The 20,108-nt window shown below is 36.9% G+C and overlaps 1 protein-coding gene across 4 annotated transcripts; it reads left to right on the top strand.

Moving 5' to 3' along the window:
• The first annotated feature begins 1,772 nt into the window (after positions 1-1,772).
• si:dkey-87o1.2 (uncharacterized protein LOC796684 homolog) lies at positions 1,773-19,955 on the top strand. Of its 4 annotated transcripts, none has more exons than XR_009822193.1 (6): positions 1,773-2,202; positions 3,726-3,780; positions 5,751-5,868; positions 5,997-6,088; positions 9,103-9,222; positions 15,479-19,955. XR_009822193.1 is itself a non-coding variant. In XM_062029969.1 (4 exons), the coding sequence occupies exons 1-4, from the start codon at positions 1,906-1,908 to the stop codon at positions 6,025-6,027; spliced, it is 501 nt and encodes a 166-aa protein (XP_061885953.1). In that variant the 5' UTR covers positions 1,779-1,905; the 3' UTR covers positions 6,028-6,209. The 4 variants fall into 4 exon arrangements, 1 of the variants encoding a protein (XP_061885953.1); XR_009822195.1 differs by having other exon boundaries at positions 18,326-19,941; XR_009822194.1 differs by having other exon boundaries at positions 18,299-19,941.
• Positions 19,956-20,108: the final 153 nt, after the last annotated feature.

Below are 20,108 nucleotides of genomic sequence, written 5' to 3'. Positions count from 1 at the left end.
CAAGGAAAGAAAAATAAAAGCTAAAAAAGGGAGATGTCATATATGTATGTGCTGCGGTTGCTTTACGAACGTTGCGACAGCTGCCGTAAAGGAGGTGCGTTGCTAGCCTGTTTGCTATGTTTCCGGTTGGTCGTAAAAGTGTTCGTCATGTGTTTGTACCCTGCTCAAATCTCTCAGTAAAGTTATTCATTGGATTATACCTTTTGTTTTGAACTTTATTACACCTTGGAGCGCTTTTTCCGGCGCATTGTTTTTCCTGCTTTCCTTATCTGCGCCTAATGACTGAGCTACGTGACGTCCTTTCTTGTGATGTCTCACGAGGCATTTCTGGTCGGGACGGGATTGGTCCCAGGGATTCGAATAAAGAAGCAACTCTTTTTCTTTACTATAGTGGTCTCAATAACGGGTACTGGTTCTCAAAAAGGGGTTCTAGTCCGAAGACTCTGTTCTTTTCTTATCGAACAACCGGGAAAACCGGTTTCGAGTATCATCCCTATATATATATATATATATATATATATATATATATATATATATATATATATATATATATATATATATATATATATATATATATATATGAAAAACCCAGACACCATCTTTGTAGTAATTTTTCTCCTGCGTGGACTTCCGTCTTCCTTTACAATGAGTGAAGCTGCACAAAACCTTGTGTCTGCAATTGTAAATAATTTAGTTTTTAAGTTTTGTGTTTCTTGTAGAATCTATATAAAGTAATATACATTAGCCTATTGTTAAAATAATGAAAAAACATAATTAAATATATTTGTTTTATTGTATTGTTACATTAATAGCTGTTGTATTATTATAGGATGGCTTGTTAAACATTTCATAGGATTTTCAGATGGAGGAAAAACCAAGACATTTAATATAAAATGTAAAATTAATAAATACATGAAAAGAAAAAGAAAAAAAATGGTTAAAAGCCATCGTCCAGGGGAGCATTTAATTTCGTCCCGTGCATTTTTTTATCGTCCCCGGGACGACGGGACTACATTGATCTCAAACCCTGGAAGTTACATTTTATTGTTTGCATTATTTGTTTCAGCATTGCACTTTGAAGATGGTCCCTCAGCTCTTTGACAGCTTTGGCTCTTTTTCAGATCAGCAGTCTTTCTTATTTACAGTATATAAAAACGTTTCTCATTTCTATTCAGACTTCCATATATATTTAATTTCCTTAACGGCTTGCCATAATATATATATATTTACATATATTATATATAAGCCAAATTATCCAGATCCATGTATCAAGTAATTAAGTAATATTTCCAGGGCTTGAATTTACAACCATTTTAGTCACATATGTGCCCAAAATGTAATCTGTGCAACTTCAAAATATTTGGGAACAAACAATTATTGTATTGTGAGCTAAAGTCGTGGCATTAGCCTCTATGTTGTGAATTAATAACATAGAGGCTAATGCCATGACTTTCATTGTGTTTCAGTGTATCTCGAAGGATCATGCAAGTAATTGCTTCTTGTTGATGCTGTAAACAAAATGTCACAGTGCAAACCCATGTTTGTTGTTGTACTGAACACAGATTGAAAATAAACCGACTGAAATAATAATAATAACAATGAATAATTTCTAAGTCTTTGTTGGCCGTTTGTGAAGTTTTGTGCTCGTGTGCTACGTTCGCTCGCATCCTGTGCATGTCCTGGGGGCTAAGCCCGGCCCTGTCCTTAAAAGCTAGTGACGCCCCTGATGACAGCCAAATCTAGATTGTGGGCGGGGCCAAAACCGGACTTAGAGCCCATCAAGGTGTGTGCGTGTGCGTCACCCAATGAGGAAGTATGTGCATTGACACGCCCAGTTAAAGAAGTAGTTCGGCGCGTCAAGTGCAGCGTCTCGACCGAGGAGAAACATATGAATTAAAAAAAAAGATGAAGTATTCGGTTGTTTTATTCGGCCTCAGTGTGGTGGTGTTGGTCGTTGTGATTTTCCAGGGTTTGCGCCAAGAGATGGAATATCGCGATGTTCAATTCCGCACGCTCACGGACTGGGCATTGTCCAAAGCTGAGGAGAAATCCATCGATTTACTAAAACCCCAAGTCAAGCAGCTGCAGGACAACTTGGATTCCATCAAGGGCAGGATAGAGGAGCTGAAGAAACGCAAAGTAGCAGCTCAGAAAACAGAGAAGGAACATACAAAGACCTTACAGACTTGCAATGAAGATAAGGTAATGGACGATACACACACACACACACACAACCTCAGAAGAATGCCTACCTCTTTAAGACCCTTTCTAGATATATAAAGATTTGTATTTACAACATTAATAATATATGCATACTATTCAAATATAAAAACGCTTGTTGTGAAAAATGAGTTGGTATTTCATAAGAAAAACTTAGAATTTTGGCAGTATTATAATAAAAGTCGTAGTTTTACTCAACACAAGTCAAAATTTTACAAGAAAAACTGAACATTTGTGCAATGTGATGATGAAAGTTGGAATTTTACTCAATAACAGTCGCAATTTTACAAGAAAAGCTTAACATTTTGGCAATTTTATGAAAAGAGTCGTAATTTTACTCGACGAAAGTCACAATTTTAGAAAAAAACCTAAAGATTTTGGCAATATTTTACTTGGCAAAATTATGACAAAAGTCATAATTTTACTCAAAAAATTTAACTATTTTACAAGAACAACAAAAAAATGGGCAATATTGTGATAAGTCAGAATTTCATATGACAAATGTCACCATTTTGCATTAAAAAGTAATAATTTTACATGAAAAAGTAATACATTTCTGAGAAAATATTGCAATATTACAGAAACAGAAAGAATATGAGAAATTGTTCCCAATTTTATGAGAAAAAAGTCAGAACATTTTGAGAAAAAGACTGCATTTTAGTTCTTTTTTTTGTTTTGTTTTTTGTTTGTAATTGGTTTTCAATCTTCATTATTTACTTCAAGTTATTACCCCGACTTAAACAAGTTGAAAAACTTATTCGGGTGTTACCATTTAGTGGTCAATTGTACGGAATATGTACTTCACTGTGCAACCTACTAATAAAAGTCTCAATCAATCAATACAGTATGTGTCTATATATATATTTTTTTAATTACTTTTGGCCAAAGGGGGCGCATTTCAATTTAATTTCCATCACACTTGTTATTACATATGTTGGCCAGAGAGGGAGCACTTTTAAAACCGACACACAGTCAATTTGAAAAATCCCTCCTTTTTTGATAGATTTCACCTCCAGGGGTGTAAATGAGACATTCTCTATTAGATGCAATGGTTTTCCATATTGGGACCATGAGTTCGGTCCTAACATATTCACCGGTCCTCATATGGAAGGTACTTTTCCTTGTTGATGTCTCAAGAAGGGTACAAATACAAGATAACTCACACACACACACACTGGCATCTTTAATTCATGTGTGTTTTGCATTCTGCACACAATTACCTATTGTCTATTTGCACAACCCCATAATGTTAAATGCAAAAAAGCATTAAAAATAATGCCCAGTTTTAAAAATAAAATGTGAATGTAACAGTTTGTTCATTATTGTGGTTGTTGTTTAGTTTTCTAATATTCTACTTAGATACTTGAAAGACATCATCATTGGTGAGCGTACCAAATTAAATGGCCACTGTGTGTAAACAGGATGTAATAAATGTTTGCCTCCCACTTTCTTGTTGTATTTCTACTTAAAACCCTTAACAAATATTCTACTGCTGTCGTTGTTAGGAAAGCAAGGTGAAGAATAAGAAGGCTGCCACAGACTCCATTGCTACACTCAAAGGTATGTATTGTGTTTGGCTTAACCAGCCATTTGAAAATAAAATAAGTCAGGACACGCCCCATCCTTCTACTCCTGAACTCGGGCATAAACACTTGTTTTTGGCTCATGAATATGGTAACTGTGGTTGTTGTGCTCTGCAGGTGTTTGCTTGTTCTACTTTGATGGGCTAAATGACCTCAAGGATACAATTATATTATGTCTCTGCTAAACTTGTATTCAGCGGTGAGCCAACATGTCCTCCGTAATCGTTTTAGTTTGGTTTAGCAGCATCCTGGCTGCCTCCATTTAAAACCCCATTCAAAAGCCCACAGAGATGATTCAAATGTAGCATTGCTTTGAACACCGCCATTGTGACATATTTACGGCCATATTTATAAAACAACCATACTATTTAAGTTTATGTTGGAGCCAAACCTTTTCCTTAAAGATATAATGTCTAAAGAATATTGTTTTTTCATAGTTTGTGTCCATTTATTGCGTGTTTGTTTACTTTTCCAATTAATGCCTAATCAGTTTTGAATTGGCTTCACTGCAGTAAGAGATATAAAAACACTTCTCTTTCCTTCTTGAACCTATCAACCTACTTTTTCCCTTTTCAAATAAACTTTGGACATTATCTGGAATATAAACACACGACTATTGAACATATTGGACTGAACTGAATTGTCAATGAGGTCTTTTGGTTTACTGTTCATACAAGTTTATGGTAAATACAACTCTTAACATAACTTGTAAAATAATAATACATTATTTTTTAATGTCATGCTTGAACTACATTTTTGTTAGTTGTGTCTTTTATGCACACACTCCCATAGCCAAATCTACTTCTGGTCGCCAAAAGTAATACAGTACCTCATTTATCGTTGTTAATTGGTTCCTGTCCTGGCCAAGGTAAATACATTTCTGCGAAATGGCATATTTTTATAACCTGACTCTCACCAGATCCTTGTATTTCGCTGAGCTCCACACAAGGATCTGGGCTCAGGGCATTGCAAGCTCCTTCAAGATAGCAAAATATAATGAACCAATCAGGATCGCCGGGCGGAATTTCATAGATGTGATGTAGCGCCGAAGCAACTGTTTGATTCAAACAACAATGGTGGCACGCAGCGAGGAGTCGTGTGCTGACATTGATTCTGCTATTGCAACTGTTTTGCGACATCGATCGTCTACTGACATTGCTGCGTTGTTTCAGTAAAAGTTCTCTAACTTTTCGCTCTGTCGTTATCCAATATGTCGGCTGTTCTGTTTTGGATTGCCCAGCGTCGCTCTCATCAACGTCACGGGTTGATTTCGATGTGAGTGGTTGAAGTAGCACGTCATTCAAGATAACGGACAAGTGGTTTATCCAATCACATACAATGATTTTTTTACAAGGCCCCGCCTTCTGAAATACATCTCCCATTGAGAAATCCCAGATCCTTGTGTGGAGCTCAGCGAACTACAAGAATCTGGCGAGAGTCAAGTTAATATTTTTATAGCTAGAGCATAAAAACCTGTTTATATCTTTCTAAATACGGTTAGAAGCCGCAAACTTCAAAGTGCAAAGTGCCGGGGGATGACTGAATTGAAATACTCAGTAGGCTGCAACCCTAGCGTGGTACATCCATCCATCCATTTTCTACCGCTTATTCCCTTCGGGGTCGCAGGGGGCGAAAAGACCGACCTAGCTAGGAGAAACGCCGAAAGGTTCCTGAAGAACTAAATTTACCCGAGTAGTTGTTGGTGGAAACACATGGGGAACTTTATTAAGTGGGGGAGTTCCTGAAAAAGTTCCTGTGGTGGAAACGGGCCTATTAATGCTGAGCAGCGTGACAGCAACATAACTACTGTAAAATTAGACAGCATTACAACCTGCACATAATTACATCTTGTTCAGTGCAAAGTAAGTTTAAAAAAAAAAAAAAAGCATGCCATTCCTATTGTGCATTTTGAGGCTGTAATGTTAGTTTTCTTTTGCTCTACTCTAGCTGATCACGCAGTGGAAAAAGCAAAAGCAGAGGAGGAAGTGCAAGGCTTGAAACAACATATTTTGGATCGGGACAAAGCTATTTGCATTTTTGCTGATCCCAGCATTGCAGAAGCACGGTAAGAAAACATTGAGTCAGGGTGGAAGATAATAAGCGCACCTCTTTTTCCGGTTCAACGACTTTTACAACTTATCATGTCTGCCAACTAAGCTTCTATTGTTTGCTTGTCATTTTCCTGTTTTGCAGGACACTCTGTGGCATCAATGCTCCTCAATAAAGACAACTCAGAAAAAGAACTACGCTTACTCTGAACTTGCACAAGAGCCACAAACTCAGGGGTGAATTTTGTAAAAATGTGTGGTTGTTGTTGGTTTTTTTTTTTTTTTTTAAAGATCAGTCAAATACTAACAAGAAAAATACAAATGTAGAGCTGTTTTTTTGTGTGTGATTGTCTCACTGTGTTACTTAACTATTTTTTGTAAGTGATATATATATATATATATATATATATATATTATAATATACAGTATATATAGATGTATTATTTACAATGTTGGGACTAACGCGTTACAAAGTAACGCGTTCCTGTAACGCTGTTAGTTTCGGCAGTAACTAGTAATCTAACGCGTTATTTTTTATATTCAGTAACTCAGTTACCGTTACTACATGATGCGTTACTGCGTTATTTTACGTTATTTTTTATGTAGTATTGGCTAGAAACAAAAGATCTGAGTGTGTTTTATTGCAGCGCTACGGTGTCGTTCTTCTGAATCTCTTGTGTCACACGGAGGAGCCGCGCTGAGTGTGGGGAGGGAGGGAGGGAGGGAGGGGTGCGCGCAGCAGCATTCGTGAGGGAGGGGCGGAGACAGAGAGCGCGAGAGAGTTGTTAACACGCATGCGTCGCCAGGTTCAACTTTTTATCGATAGATTTATCAGATTTAATTTTTTATTATCTATAGCAGGGGTGTCAAAAGTGTGCCCCGGAGGCCATTTGCGGCCCACAGCTAATGTTTTAAAGGCCCACAGCACATTCTAGAAATACTATTAAAATAAACAAAAACATAACAAAAGTGAAATAAAAAAGCTTAAAGGTGAAATGTAATTTAGAAAAAGTTGCAATGTTGACTAATAAAACAAAGCAGGTTTTTTTTCTTTCAAACTGTCATTGCTCAAAACATAATATTGAATCAAAATCAATGTTATTATGAATTATAGTACACACACTCTGTCAATTCTCTTATATACTCTTTCATTCTAGACTTCTAGAGTGTTTGATTATCACATCACTCTAAATGTATAGAATATAAAGTTCACAAACATAAAGAGGGATCCTAGTGGGCCAGGCCAATATTTCCTTATCTCTAAACTAAAACTGGGGAAATGTGTAGAGTGTTCCGGGCTTCAGACATGATTTTATTTCAGAATTCCTTGACAGAAAAAACGCCTGGTTAGGCTTTGGTATGTAAAGTTAAAGTTAAAGTACTTCCTTGGTTTATAGCTATGTTGTTATTATGCTTTTTGTTACTTATGTACACTACCGTTCAAAAGTTTGGGGTCACCCAAACAATTTTGTGGAATAGCCTTCATTTCTAAGAACAAGAATAGACTGTCGAGTTTCAGATGAAAGTTCTCTTTTTCTGGCCATTGTGAGCGTTTAATTGAGCCCACAAATGTGATGCTCCAGAAACTCAATCTGCTCAAAGGAAGGTCAGTTTTGTAGCTTCTGTAACGAGCTAAACTGTTTTCAGATGTGTGAACATGATTGCACAAGGGTTTTCTAATCATCAATTAGCCTTCTGAGCCAATGAGCAAACACATTGTACCATTAGAACACTGGAGTGATAGTTTCTGGAAATGGGCTTCTATACACCTATGTAGATATTGCACCAAAAACCAGACATTTGCAGCTAGAATAGTCATTTACCACATTAGCAATGTATAGAGTGTATTTCTTTAAAGTTAAGACTAGTTTAAAGTTATCTTCATTGAAAAGTACAGTGCTTTTCCTTAAAAAATAAGGACATTTCAATGTGACCCCAAACTTTTGAACGGTAGTGTATGTTATGTTGCAGCTATTTAAAATAGTTTTGTCAATTTGTTCTGGCCTGAAATAAATTGGCCCTTTGAAACATATCTTTGTCTTTGTGTGTTATATGTAGACCTTATTGCTTAGCAGAGTTCAGTGATGCAAATGCATGTCAAGTTGATCAACAGATTGTATTATTCTCCAGTGCAATAACAGTACTGAAATGAAGGCTAAAAGGGCATTAATGGGAGCTTTAAAAAAAAAAGAAGTAACTAAATAGTTACTTTTCACAGTAACGCATTACTTTTTGGTGTAAGTAACTGAGTTAGTAACTGAGTTACTTTTGAAATAAAGTAACTAGTAACTGTAACTAGTTACTGGTTTTCAGTAACTAACCCAACACTGATTATTTATATAGTATACATTTACAAATTGATGTACAACTGTGATGAGGTGGTGACTTGTCCAGGGTGTACCCCGCCTTCCGCCCGATTGTAGCTGAGATAGGCTCCAGCACCCCCCGCGACCCCCTGAAAGGGATAAGCGGTAGAAAATGGATGGATGGATATTGAAACATATCTTATAAACAGCCCTACAAACAATAAAGACATTTAATACGCTAACAGTCAAAAGTGAACATTCTTATTTCTGTTGGTAAATATTTTTATGCATATGGTACAGAGTGTTGTTTTTAAAATGACGCCAATAGTGGATTGACGACTTGTACCTACTACACTGTGCTGTAAAGTGTCAAATTAGTTGCCAAAAAACGAGCCTACAACAGGAAGTAGAGCCCATCTTCAGCCCAATCACAGGGCAGGAAAAAATCCATTTGATATACGTAGCCACCATGACGTTAATTTCCGGAAGTCATTCATGCCAGAAGTTTGTTTTTGCACATGTAGTAGAATTTCTGACCTTTGACCTATATTTCTTGTCTTTTAAGAATGTCCGCTCATTTTCAATTCTCTTCATTTTGTGCCATTGAATGGACCAGTTGTGGGACAAAGGTGAATATGGAGTTATGCCAACCTGTCTACAGAATGTTTAGATTTTCCAAATATGACTAGGAGATACAAGGTTGTTTTGGAACAGACAAAACCAAAACAAAACAATCGTGGCGCATTAGATAACAAACAATGACGCACAAGAGACATATAAAAAATGGCAGAAGACCGGAACTCGACAGTGATTTTGGCTTGTGTGTGTCTTGTTTACTCCGGAGTAACATGTGGTCTGTCTGCACGGCTAACTTAATTCAACCTGCACTTCTGATAATGGGTAAATAAATTTGTTGTACTAAACTACTTTTGTTGCCTGTTTAAGCTTCGGACAATCCACTACACAAATTGGCGTCACGAACAGGATGGTTTAGAAGCTACAGGTCGACAGCCGCTCCCGCTCTCTCAGTCAGGCAGACAGTGTGCTGCACGCGCGCATAACAAGGTAAGCGTTTTGCTTAAAGTGTAAACATTTTCTGCCTGGAGAGAGCCGGCTCGATAAGACTAATTGCTGAATCTATTTTTGATAAAAGATAGGTTTAGTCAGGTTCTCCAAAAACAACCTGGAATGGGGTAAATTATGGTTGGGGTGAGTTGTTTTATATGTGATCATTTGTCTGTGAGTTTGTTGAAAACTTGTGATTTCTTGTTTTTAACACAAGGGGATTGTTGATAGAATTTTGGTGGTTTGGAGTGTTTTTGAAGCGTAGACTATGTGAGACGAAAAATTTATTTTAACCTCTTCATCCTCTGTCGTTGCTGGCAGAGGATGCTTCTTTCTGCAAGTGCATCAGAATTAGCCAGAGTTGGATACAGCTAAATTTAAGGCAGGGTTTGCTAACTGGTGTGACATTTGGCCCATACAAATTTATGAAGTCTATGAATGTGCGACATATCTCTCTATGTGGAAACTGCAGCGGTGGAAAAGCCTCATTTTGGGTGACCGTTTGGTGACTCCGGTAAAGGAGATCAACTGAGCTGTATTTGTCACGACGTTCTGTTTAATTGGCTGCAGTATAGATGGATAGAGATCGCGCTCCATATGGTAGAGCTTTGGTGGAGCTTTGGTGAAGCTTTGGTGAAACTGTATGGAACTGACCAAAACATGATGACTGTAGAGCATCGGGTGATTATCAGTGACTCTATGGTGCTTTTATGCTGTTGCCGTGTATTGGTCAGGGAGTAAAACCAGGGGCTGCTCCGCTGAACGGGTTAATCGCCGTTGTATGAGTAATGATGGGACCTGTGTTTGTTAATGAGACGGCCGATTCCACAAAAGCACGCGTGCATTAGTTGTTTATATTGGTCCAGACCAGGGGGGCCTGGTTTGTGGGATAAAAATGTGTGTTTTTTAAATTTATATATATATATCTGCATAATTTAATAACTTTTGTGTAGCACCTGGTTTCTTATCTGGTTTAATTCCCCCCTTCCTTTTCCTCCCCCCCTCTCGCAACCTCCCTTCACGCTTTTTCTCACAGCCCCGCTATCAGTAAAAGTTGGGAAATTGTCTAAAATGTGTGTGCGTGTGAAAAAGTAGACAAAGTTTATGTACAGAAAACATATGAGTGAATGATCTATCCATTTAATTATCTTATTCCGCTCTCGGAGGTTGGATCGCGGGGGCAGCAGCCTAAGCAGGGAAGTCCAGAATACCCTCCTTAAACTTGACTATTTGTCCATCTAAGAGTGAATGATAAATGTTGTTCTTATTATTAAGGTTCTGATATGATACAGCTGTGCTTCTGGATGAGAAAAATAGTTGTCTATTGCATTTACTTTTAGCTGTGCTGGTAAATTCTCTGTGTGAGTGACTGTGTGACGCATATAAAGAAAAAAAAGAAAAAAGGAGTCTCAGCTGGAAGACATTTTAAGATAAGGGATGTGTGCGTGTGACGAGGCTGTGTGAGTGACAGCTGCGTGAGGCGTGGGCTGAAGAGGTGTGACACTGTTAGCATAGCATTGAGCTAGTTTAGCATTGAGCTAGGTTAGCATTGAGCTAGGTTAGCATTGAGCTAGGATAGCATTGAGCTAGGTTAGCATTGAGCTAGGTTAGCATTGAGCTAGGTTAGCATTGAACTAGGTTAGCATTGAGTTAGGTTTAAAGAATAATTAAATAAATAAAAAACTATATATATATATATATATATATAGTGGACAGCTGTACTCAATCTGAAGAGAAGGCTGACAGGTTGGTTTTGATAATAGGAAAAATAAAATATACTGTATATGAATAAATAAACATTTAAATATCAATACATACATTTGGACTGGGACATTGAAGCATTGTTAAATTCATTAGTCATTAATTATGTGTGTAATATATTGTATTGAACAGCCTTGTTGCTTATCTGATCCATCCAGTTCCTGTGTGGAAGTTGAGACAAACACAGATTAGGACACATTGTAACTTTGAATTAATAGTTATACAACAAATGAATTAATAATATTGAATTTAAATTTGATACAGAAAAATTGATTATACATTGACATTTTAATTTTTTTAGGAATAAACACACAATAAAATAAAAGTTAAATTTATATTCTAATACATCTAAGGGCATCTGTGCAAACTGTGAAACATAGAGTCTGAAGAAGTACAGATAAGCGTCGCCAACACTCAGCGCCATTGTCAAAACAAAACGTAGAGAAGCGTTAAACAAATTCTAATCAGAAGGAAGACAGACCAAAATATGAGAACTTAAGTAAACAGACAGCAAGTAAACCAGAAATAATAATGTAAATAAATAACAAAGAAAGCAAATTTCTATGTGACATTGGTGCTTGTAGAATTACATGTAGAGAATAAAACTAAATGGAAATAACTGTCTGCAAGATGAGCATGACGTCATGAATTGTGCTCGGGTTAGTAATAGATAGATAGATAGACAGATAACACGTTATTGATTCCTTTAGGAGAGTTCCCTCAGGAAGAAGAAGTAAAAAGTAAACAGTAACTAATAAGGGTATAAATGGAAACAAAATAGAAAAATATTACAAGGAGAATAAAAATAGAACAGTAAAATAAGAGAAACTAGGCATTAACGACCATGATATAAAAAAGTATTGCACTGTTATTGTTTTGCATTCCCTGTCATCCTAGGCCCCCCAAAGAGGAGTTGTACAGTCTAATGATGTATGAGACAAAGGATTTTTTATAGGCTAAACCAGTAGTTCTCAAAGGAGGGTATGGTGTTTCCGCCCGGACAAAAAAGGGGGGTACTTGAAGGTATGCCAAAGGGTACCTGAGATGTTAAATATTTTAAAATAGTGACAATTCAAAATCCTTTATAAATATAATTATAGATGAATAATTCTTCAACAAAATAAATATTTAGAATTAAGTTCACAAGCCCAGATGGATCTCTATTGCAATATCCAAAGAAGGTTGATGATTGATTATATGTATAGAAATCTTTATTATAATTTAATCACTTGTTTAATTTTTAAAACGTTTTAGTTATTCTTATATTTTTTTGTCCAAATAAGTCAATTAAGACCACAACAAATGAGCAATATGGTGCACTGTTATACAATTTAATAAATCAGAAAATGATGACATTATGTTGTAATTTATTTTTTTATTTTACTGGGAAAAAAGGTTGAAAACCACTGCCCTAAATCATATCTAAAGCTAAAATTATTTTATAAGACTGATTATTTTTGGATTATTGTGTTTGTATTGTGAGAGAAGGAGAGAAAGTGAGAGAGAGAGGAAGAGAGAGCAGGTGAAAAAACAGAAGGAGGGTGAAGAGGATGGTTTGAGAAAATATGGGAAAAGGATGTTTATAACCTTATGTTATGTGAATGGTTTCTAGGAGAACAGAAAATAGAAACATTGTGTGAAGTGTAAGGAAGAGATGGATACAGGATGTTGTTTGTAAAGGAAAACGAAAGTGAAGAAAAGATGAGAAAGTGACAAATGAAGGTATTCGTAAATGGTATGCTGTTGATTGTGGTTAGCTGCAAGTTTGTTTATTTGTTTGTTTGTTTAGTTGTTTGAGTGAAATGGGAAGAAATCAATAGGAATAATTACATGCAAAATGGAATAAAACTATGAGTGCGATAGATAATGAATGAATAAATGAAATAGGTTTATTTTGGTCATATAATCAACCATCAACCAATTTGTGTGAGCAGTTTAACAGTAAATTAGACATATTAACAATCATACACATTTACACACAGAACAAAAAAGAAAAAGAATGACCGAAAAAAAAAAAAAAAAGAATAGGCGGAAGCCAAAGCTTATATTGGCCTATGATATACATTTACTGAACATTAAATTACCTGGAACATCAACGTTAAAAGATGAAAGTAATTGTTACTATATTTTATAATGTTCAAAAACTTTACCTTTCAAGGGTCTCCAAAACCATAACAAAAAACTACATGTGTTCAGCTCATCACTGAGGATGGTACATCATTTAACTCCTAAAACTGAAATACATTTGTGTTTTTATTTTATTTTACTTGACCTATTTCAAAAATCAATATCCCCCGTAAATGATAGTTTTCTCCTCATAATGTAAACAAGCTAAGAATACAAACTGGAAGGCTGTTGTTCTTTACTCGGAAACATAATTGCCATTGTTTTAAAATTAAATTATCTGAACATTTAACACATTATGACTTATAAAAATGGATTGGTATGATCATAACAATAATGATTTGTGTAATATTGAAATGAGCCTTTTAAGTTTAAGTATTGGGTCTATATTTCTTCTATAAACATTTCCCCAAACTTCAAAACAATATTACATATGGAAAAATAAATGAATAATATAACATGTGCAGACATTTCTTATTCAGCATGTGTTTTACTTTATACCGAATAGCAATGGGTTTGGATATTTTTCTTTAATATGTTCAATATGCGGCTTCCAACATATTAATGATCAATTACTATTCTTAAGAATGTAGTTCATATACTCTGTCAATTTCCACTTGATTCAACTTTAATTTTTGTTTCACAATTTGACTTTGCACCCTGGACAGGTCGCCACCTCATCACAGGGCCAACACAGATAGATAGACAGACAACATTCACACACTAGGGCAAATTTAGTCTTATTAATTTCTACATATTGAGATCTATTACTTAAAATAACTACTTAACCACTGTTGTGAAACACCTTTCTAATTTATGGGAGTATTGGGATAGGATTGAGGAAGATGTCTGCTGTGGTGGTGGTTAGTTTGGAAATCAATTTAATAAAAGTAAGTTTAAGTCAGGTAACTTTAAAGTGCAGTCTGACATTTTAGTTTGGAGTAATTTATATTTTTATTTAGACATTGCAGTACACCATACTTCTGGATGTTGAGCTAGAAGAGGATAATGGCATGACAAAATAAAGTTAGAGTTAAAGTTGGGATGCCAGTGATTGTCACACACACACACTGTGGTGGAATTTGTCCTCTGCATTTGGCCCATCCCCGTGATCGCCCCTGGGAGGTGGGGGGAGCAGTGGGCAGCAGCGGTGCCGCGCCCGGGAATCATTTTTGGTGATTTGTTTTCAAAAAATTTTATAGTCTTTGGTATGACTCGGCCGGGGTTTTGAACTTGCGACCTGCCGATCTCAGGGCGGACACTCTAACCACTAGGCCACTGAGATGAAGGAGGCAAGCCAAATCTCAACAGCTTTCAATTAGCTACAGATTTTGAGAGTATAATGCGAATAACTATAACTTTACAACTGTTTGCTGTGAATAGTTTTGAATAATAATTACAAATAACAGCCTACATTAATAATTAGAATAAGAGCCGATATGTAAAGTGTTAAAAAGAGGAGAAGTGTGATTAGGTCTGGCGCTTAGAGCATGGCCTTGTGTGTTTGTTGTGACTAGGTTGGATAACCAGTCAGAGACAGGCAAGGCAAGGCGGGGCAGCTTTGTTTGTGTGGCGTTTTTCCAGGAAAGGGCAGACTCAAAGTGCTTCATAGACAACAAAGTGAAATGAAAGAAAATAAAAGCAAAATTAAAATGCAGACAATAAAAATAAAAACATTGCGGACGTTAAAAGTTAAAAGATTAAAAGATTTAGCTGAAAGATAAGGAGAAACGTGAATAAATACATTCTTTTGTTTTGGAGAGTATCACGCACAGCGGGAGGTCAGAGTGCGCATGACAGCTTGCTCGCGCCTACTGATTGACAAATGATAGTTTAAATTAACTTATAGATAATCTTTAAGTGAATTAAAAGGGTACTTAAATACACATGAAGTAGTACGTATAATCTTTGAATTAAGGTCATTGATTAGCAATTAATGGGATAGTTAAGACTGTAATTTTAAAACGTGATATGCAAAATTGAACTAACCGAGAGGATATAAAAACGATGAGTGTACATGTTTTGAGTTCCAAATTCTGGAGGAAAAAACCTCAACAAAACGTAAAACCATACAGACGGACTTGGGTGGTAGCCACGGTTGTGCTAGGTCAAGCGAGGGTGGAAAGGATATGCAGCAGGGGGACTGCCAATCTGAACAAGACAAGCTCCAAAGTTGTAGCCAGAACATGCTCACAAAAAATACAGGTGTGACAGCAGGACGAACAGCAGGATACAAACAGACCCCTGCTGGACAGATGTGTCAACGGACAATGTTCAACACAATCTTTGAAGCATTCCTTTGTGGTCAACCTGCACACACCTTGTAATGACCTGCTTACGAACTGTGCCCTGACAATTCAATACCGCACAGAAGGAACTTCCTGATGTTGCCTGACAGCACGACATCAGCTGACAACTACTGGGGACGCCTCCCAGGAACGAGTGGAAGATGGGGACTGCTCCAACAGTCCTAGCACTGGCTGACTGAGGTGCGTCCGTGTGTCCTGCCACCCAAACCGCCAAAGTGTATGATCACCAATTAGACGACTCATAATAGGAGCCTTTTGACTCTTATATATGGTGGGACTCGAGGTATGGCCGCTCATGTGAACTATCCTTACAACAATTAGAATGGTATAAGATGGACAACTAATGACCCACATTGTTCCCTCTGTCCTGCCTACGAAACCAAAAATTTAGGTCAAATGATAAAACAGGGCGTAGCTGCCGCTGATTGAACCGATACGCAAATACCACATTTTCAATTATTTCGGTTGTCTGTTAAAAACAAAGCTATTGGTTGCAATTTGGACACTCCTGCTGTAGGCTACAAGGAGCTAGCAGCTACACAACAGCTGAGCTCAAATAAAATTTAAGCATATCAAAAAAAAAAAAATTGTAGTTGCTTATTACATACACAAAGTCGCAGAGAGACAGAAGTCTGTAGAAAGTATTCAGTAACAAACGTGTCCGCATTATTAAACTTTCTACCACAGGAAACATACTGAACAAATACAGCAGTTACTGTCAGACTCTAATCCGGATTACCTTGTCTATCAGAGACATGGTTAAAACCCACAACACCTTTCGTTCTAATTAATGTCCCGGGGGATAAGATTACAGAAAAGACAGATCGAGTGACAAAGGGGGGAGGAATTATGATTTATGAAAGGAAAAACATTAAAAGTAGATCAATTTGAGTATGTTGAAATTAAAATCACATTTTCCTCAGAAATGTATTTCAAGGTAATTGTAGTATACCGACCGACCACAGCTAAAGACATTTTTCTTGATTCATTTTCAGACATCCTCAAACAGCATAGTATGAAAGAAGTAACGTCATGGGGGGCGTTAATCTGGACTGGTTAAATAAAACACGTAGAAAGAAACTTAAGGATATTATAAACGGCTTCTACATGATACAAAGGATAAGCAGCCCTACTAGAATTACAATTGGATGACAAAAATCAAAGAGAACATCTGTAAATACACGAATACAAAACCAGAAAGAAGAGTGCTAAAATAAAAATACCATTGGATTAATAAAACAATTTGGATTCTAATAAAGACATGAGGACTCAGCTCTCATAAGAGCAATTATAACAGGTCTAAATACAGATCGTATGATTTTAAAAGTTTTGAAGAACAAATTTACAATGTTTATGCGGAAGTCTAAGGCTGACTTTCACTTAGAATTAATCAAAGCTGCAAAAGGGAACATTAGAGAGTTATGGAAAACCAGAAAAAAACTTACGGAAAGAGAGCAAACAAGAAACAACACTATAACATTAAATATCAATGGCGCTACTATCGCAGACAGTCTGGACATAAGTAATAATTTTAATGAACATTTCATCCAGTCTGTACAAACCCTGAATAAAAAGTCCCTCAAAATCAGTGCAAATAATTGTCATTTATTCAGGATGGACTAATTTTAGAATTAACAAATGAAACAAAGTTAAACAAAATGTTCGCTGCATTATCAGACTCACGATCTAGAGATATATATATGGGTTGGACACTATCTTCCTAAAAACATATAAGGATTGTATTATTGCTCGTATAACAACGATTGATAAATAAATCAATAACGGAAAACACTTTCCCTACCACGTCGAGAAACTGCTACTATGATTAAATTCATAAAGCAGGAAATAAAGAAGACCAGAACATGTACAGACCAATTAGCCTTCTCCACGTTATAACAAAAGGAATAGAAAATTTGAAGTTAAAAAGTGGCTTTGGAGCAATCAAGGCTGCTCAGACGGTCGCTAAGAGGGGCATTATGTTGACAAATCAATTTAATGAGTATTATATTTATCCATGAGAGCATTTTTGTTGTAGATTGTAAGGTATGGCTGTTAAAATCTTGGTTGTTTTTACGAATGATGACAGATGTGAACAAGAGCATGTATTGTCTTTGTGTGATGATGTAAATAAGGTGTGGTTGTATTGTATGTTAAGTATGTGTCCATGAAGGGGCATTTTAGGACTTCTCTTAATCTGATTACATGCTACAGTATGATTATTTTTTTTATTAATTATTAATTACTATGAATGTACATATTTATTATGATTAATTAGTGTCATAATTTTATTGCTTGATTTTTGGATCCCTTTAATTTAGGTAGCCAGGGACTGCAGATGGAAAGTAGCTATTTAGATATAATCTGGTACAGAACATATCTGTTTCTGAACTTAATGTTTCTGTGCATTGTCCCATCATAGATAGACTAAATTAAATACAACTATTTAGTGAATTATTGTGGCCACAATAATTCACTAGGTGTTGTAAAATATCAAAGTACTATTGCAAAAGCGAACAGTGACCTCAAACATGACCTGTCCTCCGCCTCTGTTCTTGCTACACTTGACTATCAGCTGCCTTTTCTTTTTCTTGGATGTTTCTGAAACTACTAATACTACTACTACTATTACTATTACTACGACTAACACTGTCCCTGTGAGAGGGACAGAGGGGGAGGTGAGTTTGGATTGGGTCAAGTTTGAGCGTGTTGAGGTTTTATTTAATCGATATGATCAATCCGGTACAAGGATAAAGGAACGTAATGATTTAGATTGACAATTGCAGTGGTTGGCGGAAGCAACCCCACCCTCAAAGGAGGGTGCCAATTCAGTAATTAAATGTTTTGTGAATTATCTAATATCCCAACATGGCTTCCCCAAAAAGACAACGGCACCTAATTTAAGAAAACAGGTTAATCTTCTTCAGTCACAAGATCAGCACTTCTCAGGACCAGCAGCTTCCTAGGAAGGTGGAAAGACCATGAGACCAAAATGGTAAGTTTGCAAAATGTAGAATTTGTGTGCCAGTTCCTCTGTGCAGATTTGAGGATGAAAGCAGCCACTCCAGATTCCCTTGCACTCGCTAAGAGGGGCACGGTCAAAGCCAATCCAGGACCAACACCCGATACCTGACTGGAAGGAACCGAGAGGAGAGACAACACCTTGCCAGTGATGACGAGAACAACTAAGGTTGCCAGCCAATGTGTCCACCAGGACTCCAGCAGCTGTGGAAAGAAGTGTCGTGAGTGCCGAAGCGGCGAGGAGGCCTAGAAGCAAGCCGAGGGCCTGGACCAAAGCCCCACGCCCCATACTCTGCCCCCGCCCCCACAGCTCCAACTTTTTCTCAACTTTTCCCCAAAGCGGCCAGCGCGCACATGCCATTGCACAGTCTGCCCAATGGACTGAACCACACCCCAAGAAGAGACAGAGACAGACTGTTTGAGTGGATCTCTTTCTTCACCAAGGCAGCCAAAAGCCCAACGAGGTGTCGGCAGGCCACCAGCCTGAGGCACCACCGAGCCATCTATACGAGCACTAATCGAACATGGACTCATACGAAATTCAGTTGTGTGTTCAAAATCAATTGATAATTAACAATATTGGTAACTACATTCATTGCAAATGCCGGGAAAAATATTTTTGCAAATGTTTTACAGTCATAAGTCTATATACATTCATCTATGTATGTTCAATGATGTTCATGATCAAAGTATTTGTTATTCCTTTACTAAATCAAAGGGTAGGCCACTAATTGTGTTCTGTGAGATGGTTTTACTGCAGGCTGGTAACAGCGATCGCTCTGAAGGAGGGTCATAGACGGAATTTTTGCCTCGTATAAAAACATTGAGGTTTTTGCCTCTATCTGTGGTAGAGATTAGTGGTCTACATCAGAAATTGTTTTGGTCCAGGGTCTTAAGACCCTGGAAGGCGGGTATGTAGTAGAATTTCTGACCTTTGACCTATATTTCTTGTCTTTTAAGAATGTCCGCTCATTTTCAATTCTCTTCTATTTTGTGCCATTGAATGGACCAGTTGTGGGACAAAGGTGAATATGGAGTTATGCCAACCTGTCTACAGAATGTTTAGATTTTCCAAATATGACTAGGAGATACAAGGTTGTTTTGGAACAGACAAAACCAAAACAAAACAATCGTGGCGCATTAGATAACAAACAATGACGCACAAGAGACATATAAAAAATGGCAGAAGACCGGAACTCGACAGTGATTTTGGCTTGTGTGTGTCTTGTTTACTCCGGAGTAACATGTGGTCTGTCTGCACGGCTAACTTAATTCAACCTGCACTTCTGATAATGGGTAAATAAATTTGTTGTACTAAACTACTTTTGTTGCCTGTTTAAGCTTCGGACAATCCACTACACACATCTTAAGCATGAATGCATTAACATATTCCTAGGCACCGCATTGACTGTCTACTCGTATTTCAGCAGCAGAAACAACGACGAAAACAAGAAGCCAAATCATTGTTCTACATACTCTTGCTCCAATCTGTGGACCGTGGAAAATGGTCACTTTTCCCAATTAAAGACTGAACATTATTAAGGTTGTATTTTGTGACTCGAATAGTAGTGTACTATATGTTTTTCCCACCAGAGAAATTGTTGCCAGCTATCTATAAACTAAACTGGAAATTAGTTTAGTAATTAGAAAGTTATGATGGATTAAATGCGCTGA

The sequence above is a fragment of the Entelurus aequoreus genome, linkage group LG20 (genome assembly GCF_033978785.1).
Source record: "Entelurus aequoreus isolate RoL-2023_Sb linkage group LG20, RoL_Eaeq_v1.1, whole genome shotgun sequence".
In the NCBI taxonomy this organism is placed as follows: Eukaryota; Metazoa; Chordata; class Actinopteri; order Syngnathiformes; family Syngnathidae; genus Entelurus; species Entelurus aequoreus.
Note: the sequence above shows the minus strand (reverse complement) of the source record. Positions and strands in the feature narration are given on the sequence as shown.